Source organism: Portunus trituberculatus, chromosome 13 (assembly GCF_017591435.1).
Source record: "Portunus trituberculatus isolate SZX2019 chromosome 13, ASM1759143v1, whole genome shotgun sequence".
Taxonomy (NCBI): Eukaryota; Metazoa; Arthropoda; class Malacostraca; order Decapoda; family Portunidae; genus Portunus; species Portunus trituberculatus.
This window is the reverse complement of record NC_059267.1, coordinates 1,975,767-2,001,780: the sequence shown is the minus strand read 5'-3', so window position 1 is coordinate 2,001,780 and position 26,014 is coordinate 1,975,767. Positions and strand designations below refer to the sequence as shown.

The following is a 26,014-nucleotide window of genomic DNA, read 5'->3' as shown; positions in this document are numbered from 1 at the left end:
TCGACTCCCACTGCGAATGTACTACAGGTCAGCCTCCTCCTTCTGTGCCTCCGTCTGCATGTTTGGTTAAGGCGTGGAGGAAGTTAGGTTAGGTTAGGTTAAGTTAGGTAATGGTAATGTTTGGTTCAGTTAGGAGTCAGTACGGTAAAATTTTGTCGTTGTTTGGTTAGGAGTGTGGATTAAGTTAGGATAGGTTACGATAAGGTTAGGTTAGAGACTAGTAAGGTTGGTTAGTCTGGTATCGAATTAGTAACGTTAGCTTGCGGTTTTGTTATATTTAGTTCAGTTAGGAGTTAGAAGGATAAAATTTTGTCATTATGTTTGGTGAGGTGGTAGATGAAGTTCGTTTACGTTAGGTTAGGTTATGATTTTGTTGTTTGGATCAGTTAGAAGTTAGAACAGCAAAATTTTATGTCACTATGTTTGGTTAGGAGGTGGATTAAGTTAGGGATAGGTTATGGTTTAGTTAGGTTAAGTTAGAAGTTATTGAGGTAAGATCTTATGTTAGATTAGGTTGTGGTTGATATGTTTGGTTCAGTTAGGAGTTAGGAGTGTCATATGACGTTAGAATACTTAGTGGTTTCTTTTAAGTTAGGTTTGTTTTGTGGTTAGTGTAAAGTTAAGGTAGAGTTACAGAGATGAGTAGTTTTAAGTTAGGTTTGGTTGGGTTGATTCAAAGTTAGGTTGCTTTTAATTAAGTTAGGTTACAAAAGAAAAGAAAAACACTAATATATGCATGATTTAAAGGAAGAAAAAGGAAAATCTGACTAAGAAAGGAATAAAGGAAACCAGAATACTAAAGTTTATGAATAATATATGAAAAGATGCACTGATATCTAATGAAAATAAGAAGGAAAGAAAAAAACAACACGTAGAATTATAAAGGAAAAGTCACGAATCACAAACAGAAATATGGAAAAGAAAATTACTGCAACTCAACGGAAACTGAGAGAACGAGAGACAAAGAAGAACAAAATAAAAAAAAAAGAGTAAGAAAAGAGAAAGTGAATAACGCAATTAGGTAAATAAGCAGGAAATAGAAGAGATGCAAAGAAAGGAACTAAATTAATTATTGATATGAGAGTTTTTAGAAGATCGGGGGAAACAAATTACCGGATGCAAAAATGAGAAATTAATCTGAAGTAAGGAAAGAAAGAAAAGAAATTAGATATAAAAGAAAGAAACGGGAGGGGGAAGACACTCGAAAGATGAAATATTATAATGAAAGAAAGAAAAGAAGCATAATTGAAAGAACGTATGAGACAAGACCATAAAGAAGAATAAAAGAAATATATGAAAGAGGAGGAGAAAACAAGATACGAAAGAATTAGGAGAACGGAGAGAGGATAGAAAATTAATGGATAGTGGAAAATATGGTGAGAAAGGAGAGAAAATAGTAAGATAAAGGTTTGTGAAGGAAAGAAGGAAGGAAGATAAAAGTGAAGGAAGAAAGAAGGGAGATAATAAAAAACGGGAGAAGAGAAAAAAAAATAAGAGGGCGTGCAATAATAAACGAAAGAAGGAAGGATAAAGAGAGTAAGATACAAGTGAATGGAGGAGAAAGGATGCATAAAAGATAGAAGATGAATAAAGAATGAGAGAAGAGGAGGAAGTAGAAGATAACGAAAAGGGGAATAAAAAATGGCGTCGATTTCTTTAATGGACAAACGATTCTATTTAGTTCATTTGTGAGATTTATTTATTCATCTTTGTATTTCTATTTAGGATTTATTTATAATTTGAGTTTAGTCTTAATTGGATTTAGTTACATTTAGATTGATTTAGTTTACATTTAGTTATTTTTCAGTTTATTTTCTTAGTTCTAGTTTGTTTATTTTAAGTTTTTGTGTATTTTTGTCCATTTTTTTAGTTTATTTAGTTTGAGTTTAGTCTTAATTGGATTTAGTTACATTTAGATTGATTTTGTTTACATTTAGTCATTTTTCAGTTTATTCACTTTTTTTTTAGTTTTAGATTATTTTTTAGTTTATTTCTTAGTTTATTTTTGTAGTTTTAGTTTAGTCTTAGTTGGGTTCAGTTTACATTTAGTTATTTTTAAGTTTATTTCTGCAGATTTGTTTGTTGTTATATCAAATTTCTCTTCCAGTTTATAATTTCTCTCAGTATACTTTTATTCCTTAAATTTAATGTTATCTTTTAATCCATATATTTTTTTTCTCATTTATGTGCATGTATGATAATTTATTCTTACATTTACAGAATTTTCCATTTTCAAAACAAAAAAGAAAGAAAATTTGAATGTTTTTGTAAAGTATATTGTACGAAAGTGTGTGTGTGTGTGTGTGTGTGTGTGAGAGAGAGAGAGAGAGAGAGAGAGAGAGAGAGAGAGAGAGAGAGAGAGAGAGAGAGAGAGAGAGAGAGAGAGAGAGAGAGAGAGAGAGAGAGAGAGAGAGAGAGAGAGAGAGAGGCGGTCACCTGCAATTATTGGGCCATACCTGTCTATATATGTCCCTCACCTGTCCCTTACCTCGCCCTTACCTGGCTAGTACATGTGTCTAGTATTGGCGGCGTGTTGGTGGGAAGGGACAGGAAGGGAAGGAACAGACAGCAGCTGACGTGTAGGCCCTGATGAGGCTACCTGTCTGTCTGTCTGTCTCTGTCTGTCTGTCTGTCTGTTGAATTGAAGGAGGTGCGAGACTTAAAGGAGAAGGAAGAGGATGATGACTGCAAGGTGGAGAAGGAGGAGGAAAAGGAGAAAGTGGAAGGAAAGATGGAGATGACGAGGAATAGGAGAGGGAGAAGAAAGTGTAGAGAAAGAGGAAGAGGATGAGAAGAAGTGGAAAGATGTAAGGAGGAGGAGGTAGAGAAAATAGAAGAACAAGGACACCAAAAACAAGAACAGAAAGGAGGAAAAAGCAGTTAATGATCACCGAGGCGCCGCACTAATCTGGACCAACACAATGCCAAACTAACCCAAAGAACAATATTGAACCTAGACATTTTGAACCTTCATCTTCCAATCCATACCCAATCCAACCCAAAGAACGACATTGAAACTTGACATTTGAACCCTTAGCTGTCAATCCCAACCCAATCCAACCCAAAGGACATTGTAGACCTTTGAACCCTCTCCTGACAATCCCAAACCCAATCCAACCCAAAGGACATTGATACTGGACATTTGAACCTTCAACTCTCAATAGATTAAGCCTTTCTTTCTTACTTTCTTTATTCATTACTTTGTTTCGTGGCTTTGTCTTTTCTTATTCTATCTCTCATTTCTCGTCTCTTTAATCCACCTCTCTTCTTCTTCCCCACCAGTCCTCCTCCTCCTCCTCCTCCTCCTCCTCCTCCTCCTCCTAAGTAAACAAACTCTCCCAAGACTTCCAAGTACATTTTTTTTTCAGTTTTTTGTTTATAATTCTCTCAGATTCTTTATTTTCTCTTATCTCTTGTTTTTTCTCACTCTCCTCTTCCATTTCCAATTAAAAGTTGAGGCGGAGTAATCTAAGATCTTTGGGCGTGAGAGAGAGAGAGAGAGAGAGAGAGAGAGAGAGAGAGAGAGAGAGAGAGTGAGAGTGAGAGAGAAGTGGCACAAATTTTTAACGCCGTAGTCACGTTTGGAGGAAAGAAAAAAGTAAGAAAAAGAAGCAGAAAATGAAAAAGGATTAGAATAAGGAAGGATATTTTATTTTCACTTGTTTTGTTTGATTTAGTTGATACTTTGACTGACTGAATGACTGACTGATTGACTCACTCACTCAATAAATCAATATATACGTGACCAACTGATTGACTGAATTCTAAACTAACCTAACCTAACGTGACCTCTCTTGACCTAACCTAAAATAACTGACTGAATGAATAAATACGTAACTGATTGACTGAAACCTAAACTAAAACTAACTTAACCTAACTTATACGTGACCTGACTTGACCTAACCTAACCTGAACTGATAAAGGTAACGTAACCTAACTTAATCTAAACAAAAGCTTAGCCTAACCTAACCCTAACTTAATCTAAACAAAAGCTTAGCCTAACCTAACTTAACCTAACTTAACTTTACATGACTTTACTTGACCCAAACTTAACCTAACCTAACCTAACATGATCAAACGTAACCTTACTTGACTTAACTTTACGTGACCTTAATTGACCTAATCTAATATAAACTTAACCCAAACTTAACCTAACCTAACCCAAAGATACCCAAACCTAACCTAAAGTAAAACTAACTTTAACCTTACCTAACCTGATTTAACTTTACGTGACCTTACTTGACCTAACTTAATATAAACTTAACCCAAACTGAACTTAACCTAACCCAAACCTAACTAAACCTCACCTAACCTAACCTAACCTAACCTGACCTTACTGCTATTAGATTTACAACACTTACTAACTTTAGACCCAGACTCTTTGACCTTTGACCTTAGAACTTGACCACTTTGACTGCCCTCTGCGTCAGGTCGTTCTGCACAAGAATAAACGATGAAGAGAGGGTGATAGAAATAGACCTAGCCATCATTCTCTATCCCTTATCATCCTTCTATCCTTTTCTAACAAAGTGAAGAAAATGTTTGTCTTCATTTCCTACTTTTTTCGTTTTGTTTTGTTTGTCTTTTTCATTATCTTTCTTTTTTTTTATCTCTAGTTCATTTTTTCTCCCTTCCATTCCCCTCTTGTTTTGTCTGGTTTTGTTTGTCCCTCTTTGTTTTTCCTCTTGTTCATTTCGTTTCAACACAGTCACTTAATTCCCTCTAGTTCCTTTTATTTCGTTTTCCTTTTCCTGTTTTCCTTTTTTCATCTTTTTCCTTCAGCATTTTTTTCATTCATTTATTCGATTTCTTTTTTTTTTTTTTTTTTGTCGTTTATTTTGTCTTGAATCGCTTTCCTGTTCTCAGTCAATTCATTTTAATCAATTCTTCTTTTTTTCAGTCAATTGTCACGTCACTCACTTTCAGTCATATGTTTTTTTTTTTCCTTTTGTCAATTCGCTATTCTCGGTCAGTTAGTCTCAGTCAGCCTCAAACTATCAGTCTCAACCAAATTCTTATCTTCAGTCAGTCTCATTCAGTCTTTCAGTTATTTTTAGTCAGTCAGCTTCAGTCAGTCAAGTATCATCAGTCAGTCAGTCAGTCAGTTTAATACCTTCAGTCAGTCAGTCTGTCATTTTAGTACACTCAATTAGTCAGTCTCAGTAATTTTAGTACCATCATTCAGTCAGCTTCAATCAGTTTAGCAGCCACCGTCAGTCAGTCAGTCAGTCAGCCTCAGTCAACATAAGTATTCTCAGTCAACTATTCTGCCATTTTCATCCTTTCACTCCAGCTCGTGTCTCGCAGTCAATCAAGTAGTCAGTCAGTTAGTCAGTCAGCCAGTCGTTCCCCTTTAGCCAAATACTCGTCCTTCAGTCAACAGCTCTCACACACCTACCCACCTACCCCTCCCACCTCCTTCCATCCCTCCCGCCCTCCCTCCTTCCCCCAGAATAACAAATCTATTTAACTTTTTCAATTTAACTCTTTCGTTCTTTTCTATACTAGTTGACGATTCTCTGTTTCTACTTTTTTTTTTTTTTTACACATTTTTTTTTTCTTCATTTTTTTTTCACATGTTTAACAGCACCACAGCATTTCCACTCGTTAGCTTTATTGTTTTCCGCTAAGTGACTGACCTTCTCTTGACCTTCTCTTGACCTGACGTGATGAGATGACGTGGACATGAACGAGATTAGCAATGACCTCCTATCTAGCATGAACTGAGATAGAATTAGCACAAAATTACCACAAGAGTGTGTGAAATTAATCTCTTTAGACTTGAACTAACTCATATTCACTAAGAACTGAGGTAAAAATAACACTAAACGACTAAAGATATGTCTGGGATTCCTTTTTTATTTATTGTTTTCCTTAAGTGACGTGAAAATGGGAAAAAAAGAAAACGAAATAGAAATAGCATAAAACCAGATCAAAAAAATCTTAGGGTTTTATTTTTCTAGTCAGTTTCAGCGTAAGGAGAGTGACGCGGGGAATGAGAAAACGGGGACCTTTTTTTAGACAAACCTGGATATTCATCGGGAACTGAGACAGAAATAGCGCAAAATAAACGTAGGAAAGGAACGCGTATCTATAAGTGATGATTTTTTTCTAACCTCTGACGTGAAGAAGTGACGCGCAGGTGCTTGAGTGACGCAGGAATGACAAACCAAGGACTAAGCTTCAAAGGACAACATATTTCCAGAGAAGTGAGCGAAAAATAGCACAAGACAGACGTAAAAGTGCTCAGAAGACGATATTTTTTTACTTTAAGCTCGAAAAATATGACGTGACGAAACATTGAGTGTGTGTGTGTGTGTGTGTGTGTGTGTGAGAGAGTGTGAGTGTGTAAGAAACAAGGAAGGACAGTCGAGCGGACAAGACAGAGTGGAAATAGAAAAGTCTACCATGGAGGATAAGTTTCTCTCCTCCCAAACGTCATAGATACTGAAACTTCCTGCCACGTTTTCTTTTTACGTTGCTGAGTTGAATATTGAGGAATGGAGCGAGGGGGGAAGAGGAGAAGAGCTCAGTGCCTCGTAAACTATGGCCCTTCCTGGAGGCCCTTCACTGCCACTGGAAAAGCATCAAGCAAGAAGATCACTGAGGTATTGAGCAGAGGGCGTGGCACCTTGGCACTTCGCAGACCTCATTGGCACTGGATCAGGGTGTTCATATCCCAGTGCAGTCTTGAATTTTATCCCAACACTGCTAGATGTGTGTATCCTGACCTCACCTCTCCAAACCAACACTATACTGTCCATCTGTCTCTCCCGGCAGTGTATTACCTGTCTCAATCCTAACCTCACCTGTTCACTTCGGTACCCGCCTCTGGCACTGTCCATTTTCACCTGTCTTTCCTCTGGCATTATCCTGACCTCAATCCAGGCACCGTCATACCTGCCAGAATCATGACCACCTGTCCAAACCAATAATGTCACTCCAATACTGCTCCAGTCGGCACCTGTCTCTACCACACCTTGGCACTCCCTTCCCTTCACATCCTCCCCTGTAATTAACCTGGCCGTGCCTCGCATACCTGTAGGTTGGCTGGAGCCTCTGCTGACGCCCATTGCCAAGGACCCGCTCACGGTGGTGTGTCCGGTCATTGACGTGATCTCAGACGACACCTTTGAGTACCACTACAGGGACTCCACGGGCGTCAATGTGGGCGGCTTCGACTGGAATCTTCAGGTGTGGTTTAGACTCACGCCCACAAGACGCCCACATGTAATACCTCAACACTTCGGCCCTTCCACACAACGTCCCTGTACAAAGCTGGACAATGCATCTTCCTTCTAACTCTCCTCTCTTCAGCGTTAGCGGATGAGTTTAGCGTGTGTAGCGTCTGACCTTAACGCTCCGTGCAGTAACCCCACTGACTGACCCGCTGTGACCCCTGGGTGACCTCTAGCGACCCTGTGGTGACCTAACACGTCCACTTACTGAAGGACACATTTTGCTTGCGTCTAACCCTTCCACTGGCAGCATGTGGATATTTAGTACTCTCTCTCTCTCTCTCTCTCTCTCTCTCTCTCTCTCTCTCTCTCTCTCTCTCTCTCTCTCTCTCTCTCGGTGGCATTTTCTGTATGTATGTATGTATGTTTGTGTGTACAGTTGTATAAGTATACTTACACATATCGTCTTTACTTACACGGCGCTCTGGAAGTGTGTGTGTGTGTGTGTGTGTGTGTGTGTGTGTGTGCGTGTGCTTATACTATATTGCTTTACTGATAACCCAGAATACTTTAGTTATTATTGTTGTTATTATCATTATTGTTGTTATTCCTTTCCAGATATTACGTTTATTTTGTCTAGAATTATTGTGTCCTCGCTGTTTGCGGAGTTTGTTTTTATTCTACTTATTTATTAGTTTTATTAGTTTTATTTTATGTGTGTTTCCTTTTTTTGCAGATTGTATTCGTGTAAATGTGTGTTGCTTTATTTTCTTCACTGTTATCATTACATTTTCAGGTTTACCGCTAGTCGTTACCTCGCAAAGAATGAAAAACGACGCCATTCATTCTTCGTTAAACTTGGAGCGGTGTTTGGAGTGCTTTCAAATATTCTTAACATGATTTTCTTGAAGTTCCGGGAGTTTTTTGAGAGCGAAACATGACTTTGTGACAATTAAGAGGTGGAAAAATCACACAGGAAATTTAAAAACATCCACTTTCCATCCCATTAGGACCTTAACGAATACAAACTAGGAAATTAAACAGTAAAACAACAACAACAACAACAACAACAACAACAACAACAAAAGCACCCGCATCTCGCATAGCACATCACCGCACTACAAACATTACAACAAAACAAATAGAAAATAAACAAGAACCCCAAAAAAGTCACAGCCAATAACAAACTAAAACAAAACACGAAAATAAGCCTGAAAACAAAACAATTCGATAATGTAAACGGCGCACGCATTTCTGTAGCGAGCGAGAGCGAGCGAGAGTAAAGCAACAACACCTCCGCTCTCACTCTGTTGCATTCCCGCCTCGCAGTGCCGTCTGATGAAGCACCGGATCATACTCAGGGTTCAGGGTTCGTGTCTCGACTCACTGAAGCCCGCGAGGTGTAGGTAATGGCGGGTGGGGCCCTGGATTAGTGTGCAGGAGGAGGAGGAGGAGGAGCAGCAGGAGGAGGAGGATTTGTGTTGGCGAATACTTAGGGTGATGAAAACGCTGGTGTCATGAAGGGTAGCTTGTAACTCACCCCCTCTCTCTACTACTACTGGAATCACACACACACACACACACACACACACACACACACACATACTAGGTTGCTTCCTCACACACACTAGGTTGGTTCCTCCTCCCACACACACACACACACACACACACACACGCACGGTTCAATTTCCCCTTTTCGTCACTTCTTATGTACCACAGGGAGGAATAATTGAAAGGAAAAGATTCAAGAGTTGGAAGTGACAAGAGAACCCTTACAAAATCCTATGCAACGCTTTTTTATTCACTACAGCGAGGAATGATTTTAGAATGAGTTTTAGGATTGGATCCTTTACCTCTTAAGTACTTTTTTCCCTCCTCTATGTATTATTCTGCTCTTTTTGTAAACTCCTCTTCCTTTCTTTCTTTATTGACGTACTCTGTTTCCCTTCCACTCACTCTTTTCATTTCCTCATGTTTACTGTCATATTTTGGCAAAGTTTTCTCCCTCACTCTATCGGCCATATTCAGAAACGCCTTGCTCTCACCACCAGAGTTTCTCAAGTCCCGAGAGACAACTACCTGGGTTTTCAAGACAGTTTCTCCTTATGATCAACTAGAAGTCTTTGCTAATCCATCACCAGAAACATAAAAATACACTTAAAAACATGAGTATCTTTAACTAGAGCCTCTGGAAATAATCGTATTGAGAGGGCAAAGCGTTTCTGAATACGGCTCTACATTAATCTCATCCTCTGCAAACATGACCAACCACTCGCGTCCATTTCCTCTTGAGTGCTTCCCTCCTCCATCCTGACGCATGTGCCAAGAAGTGTAGCACCGTGTATCTGTGGTCAGGTTGGTTGGAGCCGCTACTGGACCGCATAGGAAGAGCCTCGACCACTGTGGTGTGTCCCGTCATTGATAACATCGCAGACGACACACTGAAATTCATGTACGCTGACGCCTCGGGGACAAATGTTGGCGGCTTCAGTTGGGATCTCATAGTAAGGCGCGACGCTGATGGATTTGCCGTGTTGGAACCAGATTAGCAGCCATGTTTGTGTTGTGTTGAGAGAAGAGTCTGATTCTGCTCCTGCCTTTTTGTTTTCTCGTGTTGGGATTTCACTTTTCTCCTTCCCCCGTGTGTTATTCAGCTTCCCCTGGACTCTGGTGACGTGTCCAGCTCCCGCCGTGGCTTGTGGAGGCCGTGAGTGTAGCCTGGGATGGGCCGGCAGTGTGTCCTGTGTGTTGTGGCGTTAATCCTGTTACTCAGTGTGGTGTGTTTGGCTTCTCTAAAAACTCAGATTTCTTGGAGTTTTAGCAGCGCGTTCAGATCAGTTTGCTTCATCTCCCCCGAGTCTGTCTGGCTTGGGTGTTGCTGTGACGCTCTCGATATGACCTGATCCCGTGTTATTACCCTCGTGTCCGTCGCGCCGGCCTTATCCGAGGGTGCACGCCTGGACCCGATGCTTGTTGTAATATGGGTTCGAATCCTTCGGGTGTAGGTTGCATTTCAGACAGCTGGTTATCTAGGCTTACTACACACACACACACACACACACACACACACACACACACACACACACACACACACACCACAAGAGTAACAGAAAGTATCATGTTACATCTCTTTCCTCCTCATACATCTCCATACTTAGCCGCAGCCATCGTCTACCTAGACAATTAAACCCCTCGTCCCTGCCCATCACAAGGGCCTTTCATCTCCCCCGTGGCCTGAACGCGTGTGTAAGCTGGCGTGTCTGTGTATGTGTGATCAGGTTGGCTGGAGCCGCTGCTGGATCGTATAACAAAAGATTCAACCGCTGTGGTGTGTCCCATAATTGACTACATTGCCGATGACAGCTTCGCCTACCAGCTCATCAGGATATCACCTGTGGGCGGTTTCTCCTGGAACCTGGAAGTAAGGGAAGGCGTGATCCGTGTGTTCAGATGATCGGAGATTGATTTCGTGGAGCCATTGTCTCGGTGGTGGGTTTGTTGCGTGGCAGGAATATTTTGTGCTGTTTTGTGATTCAGTACCGCTCAACGATGCTTCCCCTCCCATCCCAGTGTCAATTTACTCTACCCTGCCTCCACCTTCCCAGCGCCGCCCCTCACCAATCACGCACTCCACCTCATTGTTATCCTTGGTCAAGCTTCACTTTTCTCGCTCACCAGTCCAAGCTTCCACGACTTCAAAGCGCCCATTCTTCATCATACCTGTCCTTCGTGCTCCGACCCTCGCTGCGGTGGACTGACGGGGTTATGCATGGGATGGATCGGCACAGTGTGGGATGCGCTACAACATTGACGGTTTCTTGTGTTCGCGCGTGTTTTATTAGTTGTTTACAGCGCGCGCGCACACACACACACACACACACACACACACACACACACACACACACACACACACACACACACACACACCTGTCCTCTTTACTTTACCTGTGCCTTCTTCACGCCAGGTTGGCTGGAGGCTCTGCTAGACAGGGTAGCAAGGGACCCGCACACTGTGGTAACACCTGATATAGACGTAATTAACGATGACACTTTTGAGTACAGCTTCAGCAAGGAACTGTCGCAGGTGGGCGTGTTTGACTGGAGCCTGCAGGTAAGAGAAACCCGCGGCAGGAGCATCGCAGTGGCGGGCTTCAGGAATTGGGTGTCTAACGCTGCTACACCGCCACTTGTAAACCGATAAACCGGAACCGTGTAAACTTTAGATCGACGTATGAGTAAACCGGAGCGTCCAATCCTAACTGCTTGTTCAGACGCTCCTGTGTGTGTGCATGGACCGCTAACGAGTGAATGGCGAGTGAACGACTCCTAAAGCAAATAATCTGGAATGTGTTACCGCTTCTAATGACTAACGTGTGGAGAAAAGACAGTGACGTGAAAGGTTCTGACTGATTGAAGCTGAGACCAATAATGAGTCTTAAAACATACAAGCCTTGGTGATCGTGTGTATTATGCTTTCCCCCTCCGTGCTTTAAAGACCCGTATTCTTAAACGCTTTGCTCTCCCATCAAGACATGTATCAGCTGATTATTATTACTATTAACCCCTTGAGTACCATGACGCGTTTTCATATTCATTCTGATTGCTATTTGGTGACTTTATACAGCTTCAGAAGCTTATGGGGGGGATTAAAATAGTGAAGACTGTGGCCATTAATCTTCTGACCTCCATAGACCCTTCCTAATGTCAATGAAATGGTCTAATCGTACAAAAATTTCAAGGTAAAAATGTGTCCCAGTACTGAAGGGGTTAAACCAAACTCTTGTTAAACTATTCCCATAACCATGAAAGTATCCTTGTAAACACTCGCTAACTTTGCATCAAAAACCATGAAAGGACTTCAAGACATTTAAGAGTACGGAGTTCCCTGTGAGTTCCCAGGCCACGATGCCACGCCCCTCGGCCCCTCGGTAGTGCCTTGGGTGGGTCGTGGTCTGGGAGGCGAGTGTACTGTTGCCTGAACGCTTCTCGTCTGTAGGGTGGCTGGAGCCGCTTCTGGACCGCGTAGCCAGGAGCAGCAGCAACGTGGTGTGCCCGACTATAGACGTGATCAAGGACGACACGCTGGAGTATTTAACGAGGGAGAAGTATAAAGGCCTTGATGAAGTAGGAGGTTTTGACTGGTTTCTAAAAGTACGGAACGCGTCTGGTTGTTTCCCACCTGTGATTTGTTTTTCGACCAATTGACTTGCCTGGTTTTCAACGGGACGGGGCGCATCTGGTCTGTTTTTGTGTCTGACTTGCGACTCCACCGATTGACTTGAATGAAGGAACACCGGCACGTCACAACACCTCAGCACGTGTAGGAGACGGACGACATATGCGAGATTTGTTTTATCAATTTTTCCACCTCCACCACGACTTGTGTTTTCCGGAGCACGTGGGTGAGTGTGTGTGTGGAGGTGTGTGTTAACAGGTGTGTCTCGCATTCTGGACACTTCTAGGTCATTGAAAGAAGAATATTGCAAACTGGAAATGAAAGCCACGGGAACATCAATGGAAAGACGTTTGCCACACCCATTTGATGTGAACCGTTGGAGGACAAGATTGGAATGACTGCAGTAACTTAAAGTGTGTGTCAGTGTGTGTGTGTCAGTGTGTCAGTGAGTGAGTGGGGACTGAATGCCTCCCGCCGCAGGTTGGCTGGAGCCGCTGCTGGACCGCATAGCACGAGACTCGACGAACGTGGTGTGCCCTGTCATCGATGTCATTAGCGACGACACCTTCCAGCTCAGAATGTCCAAGGCCAAGGACGTGCAAGTCGGCGGGTTCAGCTGGGGACTCATTGTACGCTCGTCTCGCTTTCTTATTGTTCCGCATCACTTTTTCTCCCGTGCAGTGACGTAGTGATCCTTAAACTTTCATCCCTTCTCAGTGATATCAAGCTTGCCCACTCCCACCTCGCCAGACTTCTATTCAAGCTTTCCACTCCCTCTTTCACTTGTTTTTATTGATTTGTGGGTTTTAGCAGTAAATTCAAACTTTGTAGTATAATTAAGCTTTTCTACGTTCAGTTTTTGTGTGTTTGGGTGTAAAGAGTATCTGTTAAAACTTTCTAGTATAATCAAGCTGGTCCTCACACTCCCCACAAGTTTTTTTTTTTTTCAAGATTTCTTCGCGTTTTGATTTCGTGAATTGGGTTTTTAAAGATGGTAATTAAACTTCAATCATATTTTCTTAGTATAATCAAGCTTGTCCGCTCCAGAACTTTCCTATAATTAAGCTTTCTTCCACGTTCACTTGATTTTCTAGTGCCATCAAGCTGCTTCACGCTCACTATTAGAGAGTTTTCACGCATTTAAACTTAATAAAGTAGTGAATTTAAACTTTTCATCATCAAACGTTCTTCTCTCGACCAACGATTGCTTTGAGCTTTGAACTTTGAACTTGCAATGTCAACTTTTCCTCGCAAACATTTCCCGCGCTTCTCTGACAGACGTCAAGCTTAGAAACAACTCAAAAGCTGAATATATTCCTTGTCAAATTTTATCAAGCTTCCTGAATCACATGTCACTTTTTTTTTTCATTCTTCTTGATGGCTTAGAAATAATAAAAAAAGAAAAAATGTTGGTTTGAAGGTTTGTGTATATTTTGTAAAGTGAAATATGACGCGGCGATATTCCCTTTCATGCCTTTTAGAGTGAAATTTGATGCTAAACTTGGTCTCTTTTCGTCGTTGTTGTTGTTGTTGTTGTGTTTAAAGGCCACGCTAGCAACACTAAGCAATTCATTTCAAAACAAAGCGCTTTCTTATTCCTTACGTTTCAAAAAGACTCGCTTGATTATGCCTAAACTTTATCTTTTTGACGTGTGTGTGTGTGTGTGTGTGTGTGTGTGGAAGAGTGTGAGGATTGTCTTACTAAATAATCCCATCACAGTCTAATCTAATCTTACGTAAAGGGTGAAGAAAATGTGGACTGCAGTAGTTTTGTGGCTTGTTCGTTCGGGAAAAAATCTTCATTTGATCGACTTGGTTGTGTCCGTTTCGGGGTTTCGGTTCATTTTTTGTGGGGATTTGAAGCTTCAGTAGTTGTGTTCTTGTAGTTTTGTATTTGCTATGTAGTATATCTTCGTGTGTGACTGTATCCTCTTCCTCCTCCTCCTCCTCCTCCTCCTCCTCCTCCTCCTCCTCCTCCTCTTCCTCCTCTCTTTCCCTTCAAACATTCTTTTGCTCCTTTTTTTTCCTCCAAATCTTCAAATCTTCTTTTACTTATTTTCCCTCCCAATGTCCTCTTACTATTTCTTTCTCTTTAACTTTCCTCTTACCCCCTTCCTTCCTTTTCATTCTCCTCTTACTCCTTTTTTTTTCTTTTACTTTTCTTTCTCTTCCAGTCTACTTTCTTTTCTTCTTTCCCTTCCAATCTCTTCTTGTTTTCCCTTTCTTCCTTTCCTATCTGTTCCTCCTCCTTTTTCATCTCCTACTCCCTTTTTTCCTCTTTTCCTTTAATCTTTTCTCCTTTTTTCCCTTTTCTTTTTTTTCTTATCTTTCTATGGTGTTACTATTTTTTTCATTCTGTTTTTGTAGTACGAGTGCATTCTGGGTACTGGTATAGTGTGGAGACTTGGGTGTTGTAAAAACTTGTGGTGTAGAGAGGGCCAGTTACTCTCTCCTCCTCCTCCTGTTTTTATTTTTTTTCATATTCTCTTCCTTCTTACCTTCTTTCATTCTGTTCGTTTGTACATCCTCTCTCTCTCTCTCTCTCTCTCTCTCTCTCTCTCTCTCTCTCTCTCTCTCTCTCTCTCTCTCTCTCTCTCTCTCTCTCTCTCTCTCTCTCTCTCTCTCTCTCTCTCTCTCTCTCTCTCTCTCTCTCTCTCTCTCTCTCTCTCTCTCGCAATAGATAAATAACTGCAAATATTTCCACTCCATAACTTAAGGCACGATTTGAATGCATAAAAAAAAAATTGAGCGCCTCACAAAACAAAAGAGCGAAGGAAAAAGAGAGAAAAACGAAAGAAAAAGAGAAAGTAAGCCCATTTCGCATCGCAACATTCAGAAAAGTTGTAGGAGTTTGTGATGATTCTTTTCCCATTTTCTTTTTAAGTCGTTTTCTTTAATTTTTTTTCGTATTTCGTTTAATATGCGTTTCTGTGTCATGTGTTCCATTATTCACACTAATGCTCGAGTTGTGTGTGTGTGTGTGTGTGTGTGTGTGTGTGTGTGTGTGTGTGTGTGCGTTATGTCTCTTTAGGGCGCGTCGTTGTGAGAATACATTAAAGAAGATGAGTTAAATGCTGTTAAATAATTCAATCTACTTTGCTTTGACGTAAACACACACACACACACACACACACACACACACACACACACACGTTCTTTACTGAATACAAGAGAGAAGAGTATCATTTCAATTATTCACACTTGATGAAAGGTTAATGATGGACAGAGACGAGAGAGATGATGAACAGAATGAGAAAGTTTGTGTTATTATTCTCTCTCTCTCTCTCTCTCTCTCTCTCTCTCTCTCTCTCTGGTATTTCATTTTTTGTAACTTTTAATTATCCTGTGAATGTGTGAGAGAGAGAAAAGCGATATTACTTTTACGCTTTCAAAACAAATATTCTGGTCGAGGAAAGTTTTCTGCTTGGAAATAATGATGTGAATACAAAACAAAAACTAATGAAAAATAAAATGTTTACCAGGAAAAAGAAAGGAGAAAAAACAAAAGGGCGTGACATTTACTGCTATCACCAATTTCAACTTCTAAAAATCTCGTACGAGGAATAACACCGAAACAGAAGACGAATAAAGCCGTCAGGAAATGATCAGATACTAGAAAAATATAACAAACCCTCGACATTCACTCCTCCAGAATGATAAAGCCTGAACAAGTCTCGAAATTATGTTGAAGGGAAGATTGGGAAGTGAAGACCGATCCGTGACATGGCGTGAAAGAGAAGCGGCGGCAGGAAGTGTTGGTTAAGAGTGGACGCCGTAGCACGTGGAAGTGAAGGTTCGATGTTATACCCTTTGGAAAAATTTAACATGGCAAGTCACTGAAAAGTCTCTCGGTGTAAATGTCGCGAATGTCGTAGGCTGTCTCTAAAAAGTGCGATCCGGGAAATGTCAAAGTGAAAGTCGTGATGCATGTAAAAGCACAAACAGTAAAATTCGAGATACAAGACAGGAAAAACACTTAATGGTTTCACTAAAATCCTTGAACAAAAGAGTGACTCGCTTAGACACTGACAAATTTATGAACCATCACTAAGAGACAAGGGGCAAGAAAAAGGAATGAATAAATGAACTACGAGCGTTAACAACAAAATGGAAGAGGATTGAGAATATATGTGCACACAGAAAGACTGGCAGTGAATTGGGAATACTAGACAGGAAAAAGAATTAATAGCTTCACTTACAGCACTGAACAAAATAGACTCGCTTAAACATTGGTAAATTTACGAACCATCACTAAGTGGAGGCAAAGGGCAAGAAAAGACTATTAAAATGGAGTGAATAAATGAAATACGAGCGTTAACAACAAAACTAGAGGAGGATTGAGGATAAAAGTTAAAGGCACATACAGAAAGACAGTCAGTGAATTGGAGATACAGGACGAGACAAACACTTAAAGACTCCACTAAAAGCTTTAAACAAAATAGACACGCTTAGGCACTGGCAAATTCACGAGCCCTAGCTAAATAAGAGACGAAGGGCAAGAAAAAGACCACAAAAAAGGAATAAATAAATGAAATACGGGCGCTAAAAAGAGAATATATACTAAAACCACATGCAGAAGAACTGGCAGTAAATACAAGACAGGAAAAACACTTAATGATTTCTCTAAAAGCCTTGAACAAAATAGACACACGCTTAGGCACTGACAAATTTACGAGCCTTCACTAAATAAGAGGCAAGGGCTATGAAAAGACTATAAAAAGGAATGAATAGATGAAATACGGGCGATAACAAGAGAATATATGTTAAAAGCATACAGAAGGACCGCCAGTAAATTAGAGATACAAAATGAGAGAAACACTTAGACTTAATTAATTGGGAATACAAGACAGGAAAAACATTTAATGACTCCACTAAAAGCCCTGAACAAAATGCAGACACTCTTCGACTGTGACAAATTTACCAACCATCACAAAAGATGAATAGATGAATTAACTAAGAGCGTCTGTCGAAAAAAGAAAGGAAATGAGAAGGTATGTCCAGGTATTTTGTTGGACAATTAAGAAAGACGTCGAGAGGTTTGTGATAGCGGAATGATGCGCCAAATAACAGTAAAAGAAAAGAGAAAATCACCAGAGAATTAAAGTCTCTCTGAAAAGTTCGTGAATGTGACTTCTTGTTAGTCAAAGTGAAACATCAGTAAATAAGGTGGTAGGAAAGTCGTCCTTCTCTTTCTCGTTGACTGGGTAGTGATTCTCTCGTTAAATACTTTGTAATGGTGGGAGTATTGAGTTCTTGACGCGTGTAGATGCAAATTAACTTAAAAAATGTAAATAAGGTAGAAAAGCGAGTTGAAATGCAAATAAGGTAGAAAAGTGAGTTGAAATACAAGTAAACGAGATTAGGTAGTAGTTAGTTAATATTTCCCCTTATTGTCAAATGTCACCAGGGATTTCGTGACACGAGTACAGTAATAAAGAAAAGCATTAGTGATATTTGAATTAGAACACTTGATAGCAAGAAAACGAGAAATAGGAAGTCAACAAAGAAAAAAGAAAATTAGGAACAACAAATAAGAAAAAGAAAAGGATAAAACTTAGAAATAGTTAGAGATCAAGGAAAACTGATAAATTAGAGAGATATACAAAGAAAAGAAATTAGAAACAGAAAAAAAAGGAATATTTTGAAACATTTATAGTTAAAAAGGAAATAAAAGATATACGAACAGTTACAAGTAAAAAAAATAATTAAATTAGAAAAAGTTAGAGAAAACGAGAAATTAGAAACCGTTACAGACTAAAATAAAACTCAAAGAAATAGAAATAGTTAAGATAAAAAATATACATATATAGGCCCTATATAAATTAGAAAGTTACACAAAGAAAATGGGAAATCAGAAACAGTTAGAAATAAAAGAAAGCTAAAAAAAAGAATACATAAACAGATCCAGGAAAGGGGAAAAAAATGGTCAGATATAAAATGAAAACGAAAAGAAAAATGAAAGTTACAAAGAAAATGGAAAATTAGAAAGTTACATTTAAAAAAAAGCTAAAAAATACTGACAGATACAGATCAAAGGAAAAAAAAGGGAAAAGTCAGATATAAAGAAAAAAACGAAAAGAAAAAAAATTAAGTTACAAGGAAAATAGGAAAATTAGAAACACTTAGACCAAAAGAAATAGAAAAAGAAAACGGTAGAGTAGAATTAATTCGTCTTAGTACTGAAGGGGTTAAGAGAAGCAGGAGCGGCGGTGGGCAGTGAGTTCTTGGTACTGAAGGGGTTAAGAGGAGGAGGAGGAGGAGGAGGGAGCGGCGGTAGGTTACTGGATTCCCCGCCCTTCACTGTAGGTTGGCTGGAGCCGCTACTAGATCGCATTGGACGTAACTGGACCTCTGCCGTCACTCCTGTTATTGACGTGATAAGCGACGACACTTTAGAATACACCTACTCCTCCTTCGTGGCCGTCGGAGGATTTGATTGGAATCTTCAGGTATTTTGAGTATTACGTGTCTCTTTATTTTATTTTTTTTTTTTTTTGTCTTTTAGAAATTTTCCTTAGGTTTCTTGAGTTTTCTTGTATATTCAGTCTTTTAACAATTTATCTTTTGGGCTTTTTCTTAATTTTTTTTTTTATTTTAGTCTTTTAAAATTTTCCTTCGCCTTTTTTCTATCTATTTCTTTTTCCATTTTTTTCACTCTTAAAATTATTCTCCGCCTTTTCTTTTCAATCTTTTCAGTCGAATAAAAATTTTTCTTCCTTTTATTTTTTTCAGTCTTTTAAATTTTTCTTTGATCTTGTTCTTCGTCTTTTTTTCGTTCTCGTATTTTCTTGTTCTTCGTTTTTCGTTTGTTTTACGTTCTCCTTGTCATTCTTGTTTTCCTTTTTTCCTTCTTCTCTTCTGTTTCTCATTTTTGTCCTTGTATTCTCTTATTCATGGTCTTGTTCTTACTTTTGTTCTACTTATATCTCCTCCTCCTCCTCCTCCTCCTCCTCCTCCTCCTCCTCCTCCTCCTCCTCCTCCTCGTTGCTGTCGTTTCTCCACCCTCTATATTTCTTTTCCTAATTCTCTCTCTCTCTCTCTCTCTCTCTCTCTCTCTCTCTCTCTCTCTCTCTCTCTCTCTCTCTCTCTCTCTCTCTCTCTCTCTCTCTCTCTCTCTCTCTCTCATATAATTTTCTGCCTCACTTTTCTCCTCTTCCTCCCTCCCTCCCTGCCTTTATCTTTTATCTCCCGTCCGCTTTTCCTCCCTCCCTCTCCCTCCCCCCTTTTCCCTCCCTCCCTCCCTCCCTCCATGTTCAAGTTCCTTCCTCTTTTCCTCCCTCGTTTCTTCCTTTCCTTCATCTTTTACCTCTTCCTCTCCCTTCCTCTCTCCTCCTTTCCTCCCCTCTCCCCTCCCTTCTCCCCTCCCTCACAAATGTCATACTGGTCATCCCCTCCCCTCTCCATCTTTTCCCCTCAGCTCAGACCAACCTTTATTTCCTCCTCCCCCCTCTTCAATTTCCCTTCTCAGTTTCCTCCAACCCCCCCTCAATTTCCTCCTCTTTCCTCCCCCCTCCCTTCACTCTATTTCCAGTCAGTTTCCTAACTCTCGAACTTAACTTGTTTTATTTCTTGGTTTCTCTCTCTCTCTCTCTCTCTCTCTCTCTCTCTCTCTCTCTCTCTCTCTCTCTCTCTCTCTCTCGCTGTTATCGTATTTTGTCAGAATTTTCGTTTTCAGACACTCGCGGTCAATTTTATCGTCATTTGTTTACTTATTGAATGTTTCTTGACCGTTTGCTTTTAAAATAGTCATTGAAATTATTCTTCCTTTTGAGTTTCGTGCAGTTTACCCTTTTCGACCCGTTTTCTTTTATGGTTTTGTATTTTTTTTTTCTTTTTTTTCTATTATTTTCCATTGGTTTTGTTTCGCAGTAATCTTTCGAAAATGTCTCGGTTGTTTCTTTTTTTCTTTCTTTTTTTTAATGTGCGTTAAAATGATGCTCTTTTGTTTTATCCGGTAACCAGATGCTCTTGTTTATCTCTCTACACATGTCATTTCTCTCCTGTTACTTTATTTATTTTTTTTTTTTTTATGTTTGAGTGGGTGCGCTTCTATTTCTCGTATATTTAAGTTGATGGTCTCTTGTTTCTATTTTGTATTGTAAGTAGATCCTCCTTTGTTTCATTTTGTATCATATGTAGATGCTCTTTTGTTTACCGTGTGTTGTGAGTAGATTGATTATGGATTGCGCATTGTGATCTTATTTTTTTTCATGTCCCTGAGCTCTGTAAATCACCAGCGAATGTTGAATTGACTGATATTTCACGCGTAAACTTGTGTGTGATCAATTTAGTAATATATTTTGTTTGTTGTTTGTTTTATGCACATATTTTGTTGCTGCATGTGTGTGTTCATGTGTGTATGTGTGTGTGTGTGTGTGTGTGTGTGTGTGTGTGTGCGCGCGCGCGTGTGTGTGTGTTTGCTGCACCGTATGGGGTTTAACTTGTGCATGCTTCTTTGTTTTGCTTCATGCTTGGCTTCATGAATCTTAAACCACCCTTCTTGGATTTTATTATGCAACCAAACTTAACCCCACCACACTACCACACACCTCTACCACACTAGAGCACAATCAGGTGGCCTTATCTCATACATGTTCCATTCTAACCTAACCTAACCTAACCTCACCTCACCTCACCTCACCTCACATTACTTCAGTTCTTCCCACACCACACCCTTCCTTACCTGTACTCATAAAAGCACTGTTCTCTCACCACGGCTATTTTCAAAGACCACAGAGATGATTAAAAGAATTCTCATAAAAACTCAAAGGATTCTCAATAGTGTTTTTTGTGTTAATCATGTAAAACGTTAATTTGTCACTATAACCAGGAAAATTTCGCTTAAATCTCTTATATTTTCAATTAGCCTGGTTCTTAATAGTGTTTCTCGTGTTCATCATGTGGAAATGTTTATCCGTCATTAAAAACCTGAAGAAAATCATTAAAAACTCGTGTAGCTAAATTTTCGTGGGTATTTCTCGAGTTCATCATGTGGAAATGTTAATTTGTCGCTAAAATCAGAAAAAACATTAAAAACTCATGTACGTTTAATTAACTGAATTTTCATGAGCTTCTCGTGTTAATAATGCACAAATGTTGTTAATTTGTCACTAAAATAAGAAAAAAAAACATTATTGAAACTCGCGTACGTTCAACTACACCGATTTTCATGAGTGTTTCTCGTGTTTATAATGAAAAAATGTCGCTAATTTGCCACTAAAACCAGAAAAAAAGCATTATTCAATTAGATGGATATTCATGTGTTTCTCATGTTAATAATATAGAAATGTTAATCCGTCACACAAATTAGAAAAAAACATCGTCCAAACCTATATTCCGCCGTGGTGCAGTGGAACCATGCGTGCTTTGGGGTCCGAGGGGTCTCCAAGCGCACGGGTTCGAATCCTCTCCACGGTCCGAGTGTAGGTTGGGCTTTCTCACTCGGGGCAACGGTTTCCTAGCGGGTGGCCTTTGAGATAGGAAGTACCCTAAAAAGTTATGCCCTTTAGCCCAGAAATTCCTGTGAAAAGCCCACATGGTATAAAAAAAATCTAGAGCCTTTTGAAAGTAGAAGTGCAGATAGAAGTGTTTTGATATATGATCCTTAGTTAATTAGTCAGTCAATCAGTTAGTCAGTTAAACAATCAGTCAGTCAGTCATTTAGTTAACATCTCCCTTGTTACACTATTCTTGTTTCCACACTTCACACCTTTCCACACCTGTTCCACACCTGTTTCTTTATGCATGTTACCGGTACACCTGTCGCTCCCCTCTTGTTTCCCATTACACACCTGTCTATCATGCGTGTTCCTCATTACACCTCTCCAAAACACCTGCCTGACCCTCCTAATCCTGTTTTTTTTTTTTTTTTTTTTGCATCTTAATTAAAGTTCCAAAGAATAAAGTTAATGTTTCCATGCTTGACCTTACACTTACACATACTGTCTTTATTACTATTATTTATTTATTGTTGTTGTTAATGTTTTTGTTGAAGTTATTGCAATGTGTGTTTCATGAGATCTTTTATACATCACATGTTTAGATCAATTAGTTTTTTTTTTTCTATTATCATCAGTCCATTATTTTTTTTGTCATATTTTGTACCCGATCATTCTTCATTATGTAAATTCATATAAAAAAAAAAGCAACAACAAACACTTCATAACATTCTTAACGACCCTTTGTTTTTCAGCCGACCATCCATCACCACCATTCACGTACATAAACTCCTTAGTCTTAAAACAAATCAAACTTCAACACAAACTAATCCTATCACTCATCACAACCATTCATACACATAACTTTCTTATAAAACCTACACAACTCTAAAGAAACGTAACTAATGTACTTTAATTCCTCCCTGTGTGTTTGTGTGTGTGTGTGTGTGTTTGCTTCTGCCTCTGTATGTGTCCGTATGCTACCTGCGTGTGTGTGTGTGTGCGTGTCTGTAGTTCAACTGGCACGCCATTCCGAGTAAGGAGAGAGCACGCCACCAGCACCCCGCCGAGCCAGTGCGATCGCCCACTATGGCAGGCGGTCTCTTCTCCATCGATAAGGCTTTCTTCGAGCGCCTTGGCACCTACGACTCAGGCTTCGACATCTGGGGCGGCGAGAACCTTGAGCTGTCCTTCAAGGTGGGTAGTTGTAGTAGTAGTAGTAGTAGTTGTTGTTGTTGTTGTTGTTGTAGTTGTGGTGGTAGTAGGTTTAGTTTTTTTTTATTAATTTATTTTTTTGTAAGAGAGGAGGACTGGCCAAGAGCAACAGAAATATAAAGAAATAAAAAAAAAAAAAGGCCCACTCAGTTGCCAGTCCCCTTAAAGAGCCGATAGAATTAGCCAAAGGATATATAGGGACATGCTTAGGTTGTGTTTTAGCTTGTTTTCTTAGTTTGCTGTACTTTTATTGGTTTTCTGTATTCATAAGAGAAGGAGGATAAATAAGTAGTAGTGATAATAGTAGTAGTAGTAGTAGTAGCAGTAGTATTGGTAGTAGTAGTAGGAGTATGTATATTTTTATTGATATAGTGTTATGTTCTGCCTTATTTTCTATTTTTCATATTTTTTTACCTGTGTCAAACGTATAATAAAAGTAGTAGTAGTAGTAGTAGTAGTAGTAGGAGGAGGAGGAGGAGGAGGAGGAGGAGGAGGAGGAGGAGGAAGAGGAGATAAAGATTTATACTCTCTCTCTCTCTCTCTCTCTCTCTCTCTCTCTCTCTCTCTCTCTCTCTCTCTCTCTCTCTCTCTCTCTCTCTCTCTTCCCCTCTTCCCACATTCCTCCAACACCATTCCCACTCCCCATATTCCTTCTCCTCCCCTAAGTGTCACCCCCTACCTGTAATTTCACACCGCGTGCACAGGTACACTCCTACACCTTCCCCCGGAGAACAGTAGTGCCACCCTCGCCCCGCGTCCCACAAGCCATTAAGCCCAAGCCAACCATTAAACCTAACCAACTAACCGCTTCCAGTAACAAGCGACACACACACACACACACACACACACACACACACACACACACACACACACACACACACACACACACACACACACACACACACACACACACACACAGACAGATAGACACACACACACACAGACAGATAGACACAAACACACACACAGACAGATACACACACACAGACACAGACAGATACACACACACAGACACAGACAGATACACACACACACACACACACACACACACACACACACACACACACACACACACACACACACACACACACACACACACACACAGTTTTGGATAATATTTTGACTCCTTTCCTTTTTCTTTCTTTTTTTTTCTTTTTTTTTATAGGAAAGACTTTTATTCTATCTTAGCCATTTTTCTTGAGCATTTTTGTTTTGCCTTGTTTTACTTTTTGTTTGTCTTTATCTATAATGAAAAAAATTATTATGATAACCAATACAATTTTATAATGCCGTACGGAAAAAATATGGCCACAGTTGCTTTAGTATACATCAGAGAATCAAATGTCAACCTCTTCAGTACTGTGATGCATATTTTACCCAAACAAACTCATTTTCTCTACCTCACAATCTTTAGGCCCTTAAAATCACTCACTATTCACTTACTCATGTACCTTAATTCACCTCAAAATATCCACTGAATAAACAAACTGCGCACTTACTCATTTTGTTCTTTTCTACACTGACTGCCTACATTAACTCATTTTTTTTTCATTTCACACACTTTAAAACTCTTAAAATCACTACTTACACTCACTATTCATTCACTCATCTACCTTAATTCACCTCAAAATATCCACGTAATCAACAAAATTACTGCCCACTTACCTATTTTGTTCTTTCCTACACTGACTGCGCACACTAACTCATTTTTTTACCTCACACTCTTTAAAACTCTTAGAAACACTCCTTACACTCACTATTCACTCATTCACGTCCCTTAATTCACCTCAAAATATCCTCTAAACCAACAAAATCACTGCCAACTAACTCTCCCCTTCCTTCTCTCCCTTCTCTCCTCTCTCGCGACTCACTCCCTTCTTCCCCCGCAGACGTGGATGTGTGGAGGCACCCTGGAGATCGTGCCTTGCTCCCACGTGGGCCACATCTTCAGGAAACGTTCGCCCTACAAGTGGAGGTCTGGAGTGAACGTGTTAAAGAGGAACTCCATCCGTCTGGCAGAGGTGTGGCTGGACGAGTACAAGAAATACTACTACGAGAGATTGGATTTGACCTGGTAATGTTTTGTTGGGGTTGGTTGGTTGGTGGTGGTGATGGTGGTGGTGTTTTCCATGTCATTGTTATTATTATTATTATTTTTTTTTTTTTTCTTCAGTAGGTGTTTTGTTTCTTTTCTTTTCGTTTGTTTTCCTTCTTTATTTTCGAGAGACAGGTAACGTTTAGAAACAGATTAATATGTTTTTTTGGTGTTTCTTCTTCTTCTTTTTCTTCATTTTCTTCTTTCAATTGGAATCGTTTAAACTATTTCCTCCTCTTGTGTCTCATTTTTATTGTCATCATTATAATTGTACCCACCTGTCGTCTTCCACTTCCACTATCCATTATTATTATTGTCACCACCTCTCCTCCTCGTCCTCCTTTCCTCCTCCTCCTCCTCCTCCTTCTTCTTTTACTATCCTCTCTCTCCCACAAGTAGCAAAAGAAGCTCACTGTTGCTATTTTGACTCTATATTCCTCCTATCCCCCCCCATCTCCTCTAATATCCACTCATAACCGCAGAGTTCACAAGGAATTTCAACATTTACCTAAGCGTCCCTTTAAAACCCAGCTCTGGTCTCCTTTCCCTCCCATACACACCCAGCGTTGGTCTCTCCTTGGTTTAAATGGGCGTTAGCAGCAGAGCGGGTCCTTTCCTCCTGGCTGCCTCACGTGGAATTTTATACGCCCCAACAAAACCATTACTCGCGCGGCCGTAAAATCCTGTCATGTTGCGCTGGGGGAACGAACAGAAAACGGGATGTCTATGAAAATGTACTGTAGGCTACTTGTTTTTCTGTCCCTTTGGTTCGCTCGCTGTATATAGATCTTCTGATTCTCTCTCTCTCTCTCTCTCTCTCTCTCTCTCTCTCTCTCTCTCTCTCTCTCTGTGTGTATTTTTTTTTTTATGCTTTAGTTGTTTTTCTCCTGCTTTTTCAGTTTTTTTCTTTCGT

At 39.9% G+C, this 26,014-nt stretch overlaps 1 protein-coding gene across 1 annotated transcript in view; it reads left to right on the top strand.

Annotated features, from left to right (window-relative positions):
* Positions 1-26,014, top strand: part of LOC123503214 (putative polypeptide N-acetylgalactosaminyltransferase 9) — a 392,243-nt gene that overhangs the window by 350,364 nt on the left and 15,865 nt on the right. Inside the window, exons 7-10 of the mRNA XM_045252763.1 lie at positions 1-27; positions 7,046-7,194; positions 22,806-22,988; positions 24,896-25,065. The exon at positions 1-27 is cut by the window's left edge and continues 138 nt beyond it. Coding sequence (XP_045108698.1) covers positions 1-27; positions 7,046-7,194; positions 22,806-22,988; positions 24,896-25,065 — 529 coding nt within the window. The remainder of the gene's footprint in view (positions 28-7,045; positions 7,195-22,805; positions 22,989-24,895; positions 25,066-26,014) is intronic.